General features: G+C 39.5%; 1 protein-coding gene across 50 annotated transcripts in view; it reads left to right on the forward strand.

Moving 5' to 3' along the window:
* RIMS1 (regulating synaptic membrane exocytosis 1) overlaps positions 1 to 12,337 on the forward strand; it is a 230,470-nt gene that overhangs the window by 156,375 nt on the left and 61,758 nt on the right. For 31 of the 50 annotated variants that reach the window (XM_083497272.1, XM_083497276.1, XM_083497316.1 and 28 more), the window contains 3 exons: positions 448 to 519; positions 6,332 to 6,514; positions 8,066 to 8,178. In XM_083497272.1, the coding sequence (XP_083353398.1) occupies positions 448 to 519; positions 6,332 to 6,514; positions 8,066 to 8,178 (368 nt within the window). The remainder of the gene's footprint in view (positions 1 to 447; positions 520 to 6,331; positions 6,515 to 8,065; positions 8,179 to 12,337) is intronic. The other 19 variants (XM_083497279.1, XM_083497286.1, XM_083497291.1 and 16 more) reach the window with 3 other exon arrangements.

Raw genomic sequence — 12,337 nt, forward strand, 5'->3', positions numbered from 1 at the left:
TAAAACGGGGAGATTTTTCACATTCTTAAGCTCAGATTAATTAAAATAGAGTTTTATTGTCATGGAGTATTTAATCGACTGCATTGTTTGAAAGTGTGATGCAAAAGCAGCCTGTCACATTTTAACCTAGAGATAATGTCATTTCCTACCCCATTTAACATTACTCTGGGGTGAATTCTAAAATTTCACAGCATTCAGGAGCAAGTGGGTGTGAAAGTGCTGCAAATAGTGATTTCAAATAGGTTAAATCTTGTTGTTTCTGTCCTTGGTGAAGCCTTCATAGTCATACATTTGTTGAGTGTTGTTGCTGGCAGTTCTCTTATTCAAATTCCATATTTACTAGCCATTCATAAAACCTTCCATCTGCTTGAATTTCTGTGATATATTTCCTGGATCACATGCTTTCCTTCCTTTTTTCATATTTTTTTTTGACATCTCATTTCACAGGCATCCCAGAAAGGTGGAAAGATATAGCACCCAAAAACAGACTAGGAAAGGCTCTGCGTCTGAAACAGAAAGGTAGGACTGATGGGCTAATGGAATTGTTCACATGCCGTGACTTCGTATGCTGAGAATCTGACAAAAAACCACAAGTAAATATTCCGCTGCAGATAAGTTGAAAAACCTATTGGGTTGTTTCCAGTATTTGTACTAGAGGGCTAGATCCTGAAGGACAACTGGCAAAGGACATCTCTATGGCAGCAGGTAGCTCAGTTTGCTAGAGCATGATGCTGAGAATGCCAGAGTTGCAGGTTCAATACCCATAAGGGACAGCTGGATATTCCTGCATTGCAGGGGGTTGGACTAAATTGATCCTCCAGGTACCTTTCAACCTGTGATTCTACACTATGGTTCTATACTATCATTGTATGGCCAGCCAATGAGGCTCTGAGCTTCTGAGCCTTAGCCCCTGGAGAACCTTCACTCTTGATGCAGAGGGTGAGAAGTCAAAATAAAAACCCTCCCCATCACCCAGATATTTTGCACCTATAACATTTTATATACTACTTTCAGAAAGTAGCAATAAATAGATGAGAAAAATGGGTGAAGGAGACAGTAGGAAGCTTAACAAGGAGCATCAAATTATAATAGTGTGTTGCATCCAATGTGTTGTTTTATGCGAGTGTACAACACTTTTCTTAGATCCCTTGTGAGTCTTAGTGACTATCCCACCCCTACCCCAACCATCCGAAGCTTCTCCGTATGGTTGGAGAACCCTCCATAACAGTTTAGCATATGGTGAGGGCAAACAGCAAAAATTGGATATTCCTTGACATGTGGACACATGTGCTTTCTGCTGCTGCAAAGTAGCCACAATGCAATATAATGTGCAAAATAATTTTTGCAACAGGGTTTGTATATGCTCCTTTCATACCCTGTGTGCTTAGCAGGCCAGTAAATATATGAGCTATTGACATAACATGAAGTACAAATGTTAATAAATGTTCCTTTTAAAAAAAATTAAATTTCTGTTTCATTGTCCACTAACTGTACTGCTGCATGGCTTCTGTTTCTTCCTTACCCTTTGTTTAAAAGAACATATAAAAACTCATATATATATATATATATATATATATATATATATATATATGGATCCATGCTCAATTCAGTTGAAGGTGCCAGCCAATTTTTTAAAAGCAATTTTTTAAAAGCAATGCATTGCAGTTACAATGCACGGGGAAGGCATTCTGACTCCATACACATGTCAGAGTTTTTGCATCACAGGCCAGAACTTTACTTTCTGAAGTGTGAAGTTCATTCAAATAGGAATTAATTGAGAGTATATCATTCGGGGTATGGATTTGTTCAAAGACTTGATTGACTAGTACATTAAGAGGAGATCTACTGTAGTTGTTTCTGTTCTTACTCTTTTTAAAAGCTAAACATTACTGTCAATGCCTCTGAAGTCCAGCTATAATTCAAGTGGCCAAGCACACACAACAGGACCAGAAAGGACTTTGTGGGGGCAGAGGAAAGCTTGGAAGGGTGTGTGTGTAAGAGAGGGAAGCTGGAAGAAACTTGGGCTGAGCGGCTTAACTTTTGTTCACAACGAACTGAGTTTCTGCCTCCTCCCTCCCCAAAGGGATCATTTCTACTCTCCTCATCTGATCTGAGATGCTGGGGCTTGGCTTGCTATCACCGAGACATGCTGCTAACTGAGGCATCTTCTGGTGCCTACTTTTTGCAGAGACATTGGTGAGAGGTGGAGCACTGGAGGGGGGAGGGGCTATTAGGTAGGTGGTGGGAGGAGGAGGAGGACTTGGTGGCGCGGGAAAAGTCAAGTTGGTGGCGTCTAGCGAACCACCCCTTCCTCCTGATTTTGGCACCAGTAAATTAGAGCAGTGCCAACAACTCCCCCTCCCTGGTGACCAGCTCACGAAGCGCCTGAGCAAGCAGCCCAAGTAGTGGCAGGGGATGCGCAGGGCTGTGCTGGGTGCCCGGCATGCTCTGGCGGCTGCACACCTTGCACATGGGGCTCAGTAATTATGATTGTGAATAATGCATGGGGACAAGTGCAGATTGGTCCGGCTCCAGCAGACTTGGGCTGCATATGTAAATGAGGGGGGGCACTCAGCAATTAGCTGCTTCAGTCCCAAACCCGGACATTTTGCCAAATTTTAAAAATCCTCCCCGACAGAAATTTTAACCCTGAAAAAGAGGACATCTCCAGGAAAATCTGGACATATGGCAACCCTACCTTACTCCAGACACTCACTCTTGGAAGTACTTTTTCAGAATGAATGTTTTTAGCCCAGAGGCAGGGAACAGGTCCCAGCTGGCAAACGACGTTTGTTGTCGTTGCTTGTGCAGGTGGAAATCAAACAGTGGAGGCAAAGGGGCAGGGCTTTTCTTGAACCAGCGATCATCCAGCACTCACAAAGTATTGCACCTTCCCCAAGCGGCCTTAGGGAGATTTGTGTTCTGCTCACTTGCTGTGTAAGGGAAGATGAAAGATGGCTGTCCTGTTAGACTCTTGCCTGTCAAGCTTATTCTCATATGCCCTTTTCTATCTCTTCCTCCTTTCCTTTCCCCTTTTGTTCTTGCCTCTTTCTCTCCTCATGTCAGCAATGAGAAATGAGTATAGCAGGCAGAAGATCTGAGTGAGGTCCATTTGCAGTAATAATTCAATTTAAATTGCTAGATTAAGGAGGTTTAAATATGTCAGGTTTAGTTTAATATGCAGTAAACTGCTTTGAGATTTTTCTTAAAAATACAAAGCGGCATGGTATAGTAAGTAAGTAAGTAAGTAAGTAAGTAAGTAAGTAAGTAAGTAAGTAAGTAAATAGGTTCCTGTATTATTTGCATTCATTGATGATGCCCTTCACAGTACAGTTTCTGACTACAGTGGTACCTCTGGTTACGAACTTAATTTGTTCCGGAGGTCTGTTCTTAACCCGAAACCGTTCTTAATCTGAGGTACCACTTTAGCTAATGGGGCCTCCTGCTGCCGCCTTGCCGCCGGTGCACAGTTTCTGTTCTCATCCTGAGGTAAAGTTTTTAACCTGAGGTACTACTTCCGGGTTAGTGGAGTCTGTAACCAGAGGTGTTTGTAACCCGAGGTACCACTGTATAGGCTTGAGGCCAATTAAGCTGGGACTAACCTGAGCCAACTCAGGTTTGCCTGTGGAGGTTAAAGAGGGATTGTTTTGAAGCATTTATATGACCCTACGTGATAAGGTTTGGTGGGAGGGGTTCCTGCACTCCACATGCATCAAAGTGCTCCAGTTACATCTGGTAGGGTCAGTAAGGTTGGCCACTGTGAGATCAGGATGCGGGCCTTGAGGGGCCATTGGCCTGACCCAGCAGGCTCTTTTTATATTCTTAGTATCAGCTTATCTTCCCACCTTGGACTCCTCCAAGTGACCTACCAGTTAGTCTTTTTTATTTATTTATAACACACATTTACGACACAATTTACGACAGGGAGTTATGCACAGAAAAGCCTATTGATTTCCAAGATCTCAGGTGCATTCAGCTCTTGTTTATTTTTAAAGTGTATTTGCAAGATGGTGCTATAAGAACACTTTGCTTGCTTGCTTGCTTATTTATTTATTTGCCTTATTAAAACCTTTTAAGATTTCCGGTAATAAAATCTGTAAATGGCAACAACAGGAGTGTCGTATCTTGTTAATATAAATACGTTGTTTCACTTCCTGTTACATAAATGCCAGTTCTAAAATTCCCAAACATTTAAGGCTTGAATCTAAAAAGTTCAGCAGGGTTGTCAACAAATGTCCTTTCTTCCCGCCCTGTCAGAGAGTGTTTGACGCTTCAGGCTTTTCAAGTCACTGTAGGTCACGAGCCTTCATCTTGGATAAGGAATTGCAAGTTTTACAAATACCCACAGCATAAACTGGCCATATGGGGAGGGTTTTTTATGAGAGCCATCTCTGTATGTGTGAATGTACTGTGCTTCATGAAAAGTGCTGTCAGGGCAGATATAAATACAACAAACTCTGACTCTTACCCTCATGAACAGCAATCATAGAACCCGCCCCCCCCCCAATCAACCGATTGCCAAGCAATTGGCAATTTAGCCTAACCATCACTTAGCATTGGCTATAATTTTGCCTGGAATATATGAGCCACCTGCTGGAAGTAAAGCATTAGTGCAGGGAACATAATGAAATCTATAATGTTTGTTACTCGTATTATATATTTTACCACTGGCCTTACAAAGCACCCCATTGGGTTTAGACAGCAGACTTGAACCTCCCCGCATAGGTCTCACTGCTTTTATGTACTCTTTTGTAGGCTTATTGCCACAATCATGCAACTGGGTGGCTTTGTTGTAATAAAGCTATTTCACAGAGCTGGCTAACAAGTAACCTAGTAAAATAATAAGGTATAGTGCTATACATTCCATTGGGAGAGTTTCTCCCATCACTGTTACGTTGTAATGGGGGGAAAGTCATCTCCCAAATGTTAGAATTCTTTGAGCATTGGATGCTTGGTCTCTCACACAATAAGGATATGGCTATGGGTGAAAATAGACAGCTACTTCCCACACAGTTGACACTTAATAACTATGCCACAGCTTACTTCTAATTACATGAAGACTGAACATAATAAAGAAAGAAAAAGGAGGGTGGGGGAGAGATCCAAACAGATTCACCTGCATGCTCTAACCATGCCATGAAATGTTACCATAGTTTTGCTTCTCCACAGTTGTAGAAGCATGGTAACTCTCTTGGTCCATGGTGTTGCTATCTCTGCAAATGAGTAAGAGCAGTGTTTTTTTTCAGGGGTTACTCAAGGGTATGCAGTAATGGCACCTCTTTTTTGTTGTTAAAAAGTGTGACACTTACTGTAACTACTTAATGGTGAGTACCGGCACCTATTTTTCTAGGAAAAAAAGCACTAAGTGTAAATGCATGGGGAGCTTTTAAGTGGCAACCTTCTTCTTCTTCTTCTTCTTCTTCTTCTTCTTCTTCTTCTTCTTCTTCTTCTTCTTCTTCTGTGATCACTCGTAGCCGAGTAAGATGGTCTTGTATAAACATGGTTTTAACAATGAGTGAGTCCGTAACTGACTGTGGAGGCCAATTCTGGAACCACACGTCCTTCCACAGTGGGGACATTGGTTTCCAGGCAGGAGTTGATTACGGTGTGGATTTCCCAAGCATGCACATTTCTCCTTCTTAGCACGTTTCTCCCTTGCATCCTGAGTTTGGGTGTCTTCAAAGCCCATGACACCTTTGGTGAAGGCTGTTCTTCAGCATACAGCAAGTGGCTGCCTGTTTCCACTCTATAGTTTGGCAGTAGATAGCCACATTCTGGATTGGGGTGTCAGGTGGAAAAGCATGGTGACATTTTGCAGGAGCTGTTTCCTCATCACGGCACCACTGTGGTGGGAAGAGCTGCAGTTCTGGATCTTCTGTATTTTTCAGAGATCCAAGCAACAGAAGACCTCATTCAGAGAAAATAAGTCATGGCAACCCCCAATAGAGTCCAGTAGAGACCAGCATCCACTAGAGGCCAATATTGTAAAATGGATAGGTCTGTCAATATTTCAGATTATACACTTTTTGAGATGTGAAATAGATTTTTTTTAAAAAACTGGGAAGATGTTTGGTCTTGGAACTGTAAGTAACTATCTCATCATTTTTTCAGATTCGTAGCTCCAGACTGTGTATTACTGTGTAGTGAGGGATAAACTTGCTGTTTGATCATTTACTAACCAGATTTAAAAAGATAATGAATAATGAATGTTACTGAAAATCATGGATTTGCAGCTACAGATACTGGTGGTGATTTGGTGTGTCTCTCTGTGTGTGTTAACCTTATATGCAGCTAATGACTGAATCCAATTTTTTTGGCCCTAATGTTTTAGGGTTCTACTGCCATGTTCTAGAAGGGGACTGCCACCCCCAAGAATCAGTGATCAGCCAGTCATTACTAGGGGAAAGCATCACACTCGCTCAAGGTCGAGTGAGCATTCTAGTATCAGACCCTTATGTTCTGTACATCACCTAGTTCCTGGAGGGTCTGCACCACCTTCTCCACTTCTGACAAGGTTGCTATTAAATGTACAGCACAGCATTTTGTTTCCTGCCTCCCAGATGTAAATGTGGTGGTGTACTTTCTGGAGTACATGCAGTGCATCCACTCATTCTGGCACTCCAGTGCAATCTGTTTTCCCCGCCATAATATCTACACTTTTCTCATATTCTCCGCTCAAGTCCTATCTCCCCTATCTGGATTGTTTACAGTCATACCAACAAGCTTTATCACAATGGTGAAAATCAGCCTCTGTTTTGTCTTCCCATTGTTTTGTTGTGTTATGCATTCATACGAAAGCTTTCAGAATATTTTTCATTTTTTCAGAAATGTGCTACATAATGCAAAAGCCTATTCATATAACAAAGGGCGTGTTCTCACATCACACGTTTTCTTCATACTAGGTATGGAGAGGGAAATTGGGCTTTGTTATTATCATATGGGTATTGTGCACACTGTACATTGTATAGAGAGGCTAAATAGACAGGAAATAAGTCCCAGCAAACCCAGAGACGTGATTATGAACAGATTGGGTCCTGAACTTAGAACTGGTATGATGAAAGTATTGTATAGAGAAAACAGTGAATGGAAAATTCCCCACCCCAAGCTTACGAGAAGCAAATAATAGTTATTGTTGACTTGTCCCAGCTTCAGTGATGCTTCATAAGTTTATCTTAAATCATTTCTCATCCAGTGATATAATCTGTTATCCTTCAAGCCCTTCATGGTATTTGTAAAGTTTCCTGGAAGTGCTGCACCAGGAAAAACAATACCAATTTGATCAGCTAGCCACGGTGTCAAATGAGGATACAGAGAAATGAGAGAGAAGATACATACAAAACAAAAAGAAAATCCTAAACTCATATTCATAGGGATTGCATAGCTGATGATGTGTGAACATACTCTGACTCTTGATTTGCAACTGTCCCCTTTCCTGTATAATAATCCTCTACGTCTGTGAAATTGCTTTAGTACATAGCTTTATACTGGTAATGTATCTGGAAAAAGAATGCAGGCTGGATAGATTAAATTCTTTTGGAAGTACTTTACGACATCTTTACTACCAGATGTACATTGTCAATTGTATTATTCAGTAGTTGTGCTTTAAAGAATGAAAACTATGGAAAGCCTGTAGATGTAAAATATATATAGCTAACCTGTGTGTGTGTGTGTGTGTGTGTGTGTGTACTCATGGTTTTTTCCTCAACCCTTGTTATCCATAGCTTTCCAAATGGAGTAGCCTACAGTATTTGAATCCAAATTCAAAATGGGGTTGGTGATTTCACCAGTTCCAGATTGGTGATTAATTGCCTCTGTAGCTAAGTAACTTTCTTCTAGTCTGCCACATCAAAGTGAGCTAATTGAAAAGGCCTTTTACACACACTTAAGCAGGCTAAAAATGAATGTTTTCTGAATTGAACAGATACTAATAGCTTATGGCATCAATGCAAAGTAAGGTACTTCCTCTCCATCATTTTAACAAAAGTATTTAGCCTTGGTGCTTGTAATATCTCTTTGGTTCAGATGTTTGTTACACCATCCCATTTAATCTTAATTTTGCCTGCAGAATGCACCAACCAGGAAGTCCCATGCAGTCGTCTCCAGCAGACACACCCTTCAGCAGCCGTAGGGGTAGACAGCTTCCACAAGTTCCTATCAGAAGCGGCAGTATAGAGCAAGGTATCAAATAACAAGCTTACAGTTTAAAATCTTGGGTTTGTTTTCCTTCCTCTTCCTGTGCTGCAAAACCATCTTGCTTTTTCTTTTTGTAAATAGAGTCTTCAATGCTTTATTGCTTTCTGCTGATTAACAAGTACGTTCTTATAAAAGTGGATTGCAAACTAGGGGTGTGCAATTGATTATTGCATTGTTTCAAAAAGTCTGTTTCATGTTTTCTAGCGATGTATGTACTTTTAAAGCTGGGTTCTTGGCAAGGGGGCAGATTAAGGTGGCGGAGAATAACCCACTCTGTTTATTCATGTTTCATTAATTTTGCTATCTACCTAATGCTAATTGATTGCAATTTGCTGACAGAAATGTGAACAATGCAAACAACATCCCTTTCTGAGCATGTCAAAAGTTAAAAGCAAAAGTTGGGGGAAATTAATGTACTATTTAGGAAAACACAAATGAAGCCATCAGCAACACATTTAGAGGAAATCTGAGACAGATGGCTGAGAGATATTGCAGCATCTGCTATCTAGCAAGTATTAATAGCTTTGTTTCTTCATCATATTTACAACAGTTTAATTACTGGATTACTGGTCTGTGGTGGGGATGGAACCACCTGCTTACATTTCTGAAATCACAGATATCTAGGTTTACATTACAGATCATGTGAAACTTGTTTAGAGTTTTCATATTTTAATTACATGGTGCAGTTCAGAACTGAAAGGGCAAAACACTGAAGGTTTTCTTTCTCTATAGCAAATTGATGTCATGCATCCTTGTAGATATGAATATGCATTGAGAATGAGATGGTTCAAATGTTCATTCTTTGCCAATACATGCATCATATAGATGTGAGTTTCGTAGTGAATGACAGCCATCATTGAAGAGTAGAGAGTATGTCAAAGTGGTTTCCCATTCCATACATTCATTTTCATTTGGATATTTGCTCCTTTCTGCACGTGGTTTTGATGTGTAATGTATCTGCTGTTCTATATCATGTCACCATGAATTAAGGTCTCATTGGTTCAACAACTTGCTACAAAACTACATTGCAGTTCAACAGATTGCATTATCTCAAACTGTCAATTATAGGACGGCTGTACAAAGAGGAGAGAGTTTTGTGGATATTTGCATATTATTTCATTGTTGACACGTAATAAGAAAACAGATAAGGTATAATGTTTGTGTGTTTTTCCCCTGAGTGTGAAGAATTTCTTATTACTGGAAAATGTACTATACTATTTCAGTTCAAATGATGCTTATAGGATTTTGTAATCTGATCAACCGGTCTCCATTTCAAACCACAAGAGTGGAAAACTAGAATGGTTGCAGCAATGTAGAAAACAAAACAAAAAGCAATGCTGTGGGCGTTTCCTTAAATAGGTGCTCTTACACTTGTACTTTATATCACTTCTTGTATATGCTTATGTTGGTAAAAAAATTAACATGATGACTCTGGGTGAAGATTTTCTGGCTGGAACTTTTAATCTGTTGCTGTTAAAGGGACAAACTTATTTTGATAAAAGGTGCCATTCCTTTGGAAGTTCCTTCACAGCTGGCCATAACCAAGGGTGGCTCTGTGCATCTGTCTTGGGCCTTTCCAATTTGCCCTCTTTGTCCACTAGGCATACAGGATTTTGACTAGGAAAACACTGAGGGTTATTTCTGCAAGGATAGAAAAAATTGTTAAAGTATGAAAGTCTTGCTATTTTCATTGTTACCTTGAACGGCCTTTTTTTAAAAAAAGTGTTTCATATGTTCAGCCAAATCCTGCCATTTGTTGTTCTTTTCAATCTGTCATTAACTCAACTGGAAATGTAAAAACTGGCATAGGAGGAGTTTTGTCCAAACGTTAAATCCCTCTGCAGAGCAATTCTCTGACTTGGCAGCAGTGATGAGATCCCAGAGAAGAACCAATCTCAATGTAACAATACAGGAAGTCCAGATTTTATTTCCTGTGGATAAAGGATAATGTCTACACAATCACCTTAGTGGGAAATGGACATCAAACATCTGGCCAGCTTCTGATCTTATCTCTTAGAAATAAAGATACACATGCATAGTGGAAGTATAGATAAATGGGTGTCTCCAATTAAGTCACACTCAGAGCAGAGCCATTGAAATTAATGAACAAGTGCCAGTTTAAGTAAAAAGATTTCAATGGGTTTACTCTCGATATGGCTTGTTGGATATAACTCATCGAGAAATATCAGAAATGACTCGAGGGGTTTCAGGAAAGCCTAAGGTGTATATTTAGCATTATGAGGGCTGATGCATGCTGAAGTCAAGGAGAAGTTTTAATTGAATTAATTAGGCCTTAACCCCATGGCAACTTCATTTCCTAACCAAATTAGCCTAATATGCAAGGGCTCGTTGAGAAATATATCTTTAGGTGATTACAGAATGATACATCAGTCTTACAGTATAATTGAAAATGAACAAACTCTGGTGAAATGCTTCTATTGCATAAAGTTTTCCATGTTCCTAAGATACAGGATAAAAAAGACCAGCAAACAAAATACTCAGCTAAAAACTGTAGCAAGTGTCAGTATTCTAGAATGGGCTCTCTTAATCGTTTTCATGGAAAAGGAATGCTGCCAGTGAAATGACGACTGTATTTTAATTTTATTTACCGGTAGTAAACAAAACAAAAGTATAATTGTTCCGTATAACATTTGTGCCTACTTGCCAGTTTGTATCATATTACGGTATCTCTAACAGTCTTTTGAGAAATGAGTATATTAGTGCAAGCAAGTGGCCAAAAGAGAAGATGTGAAAGGACACATTTGAAAGAGGGAGGTGGGGGAAAGATGGCAGATAAAGTGTGCTTTTAAATGTCAGAATACAGATAGAGTACAGAGTTCTAAAACAAAACACCAGATATTGTGTGTGTGTGTGTGTGTGTGTGTGTGTGTGTGTGTGTGTGTGTGTCTACTTGGCCTGAGCCCACTGATACACTGGGACTAGATTACTACCATCTATAATACTAGGAGTGCCTTTAGTTCTTAACACATTTATATGGATTTAAATTGCATTGCTTTTGCTGGAATTAGCCCGGCAGTATTGTTTTAAGGTTGAAAATCAAACAGGTGCATTACCACTGTCTTTCAAACACCCTACTATCCTCTACAACAATATTATGTATATATAAAATAAAGCTGTATCATGAAGGTCTTTACCTAGCTTGTTACAACAGTTTTTAACTAAAAAGTTATAAACCTCTTGAGTTTTCAGCACAGCCATGCCACCTTTACACCAACATGCTATAATGGTTTAAAAACAAAGTAAAAAATGGCTCCTTGTTCTTAGTATGAAGCTTTATATTCAATGCATATTAGCTGTGTGTGTTACAATACTACTACTACTACTACTACTACTACTACTAATAATAATAATAATAATAATAATGTGCAAGTGATACTTAGGGAAGAACATTTGCCAGCAATTGAGCTATGTTTGAACTAGCATTGCAGTTCACTGAGGACACTTGACCGCTTCCTGCTTATGAGAATATTTCAGTTTTCAGACTTTCCTTTGTTCTGCTCTTGTTTTATTCAACAAAGCATGCTATCCAGCAGACTTTAGATGAATAGAGATTTCTAGAAGAGATGCTTGATGGATTTGCTTTCACAAATACCAGTGGTTATAGATTGCTAGGTGAACGGAAAATGCTGCTCTGGTCATTTACACTTAAAAAAATATTTGAACCTGGTTCAGTGACAATAAATCACACAAATCACAACTCCACCTGGAAGTAAGGCGATGTTCAATTCTGCAATATTTTGCACTGTTTCGTGAGCCATTTGATCTGGGCATTCTGCAGTTTAGTTTCAGATAGTAAACCTCTGTTTATTGAAAGGACTTCCTATTCATTTCTTTATTTCCTATTACATTGTTTAAAACACCTCTTGAATTATTTTAAAGTTGCCATTACATGGGACATCCAGGAAAGAAGGGGGGGTACCCTACAGCCACTGCATTTTATAAAAGTGGGTATTTTCAAAGGAAAAGTAGGTGTTCAGTGATATTTAATAAAGCAAGCTACTTTTAATGGTCACCATTGTGAAAATGATATGACAATTGCTCATTGAAAAGTCATGCAGTAGCTATTCATTCATTCAATCTTTTGTTAACATACTCCCATAGGTGCTTCACTCTTTGTGTGTGT

Source organism: Podarcis liolepis, assembly GCF_965112155.1.
Source record: "Podarcis liolepis genome assembly, chromosome: 3".
Classification (NCBI taxonomy): domain Eukaryota; kingdom Metazoa; phylum Chordata; class Lepidosauria; order Squamata; family Lacertidae; genus Podarcis; species Podarcis liolepis.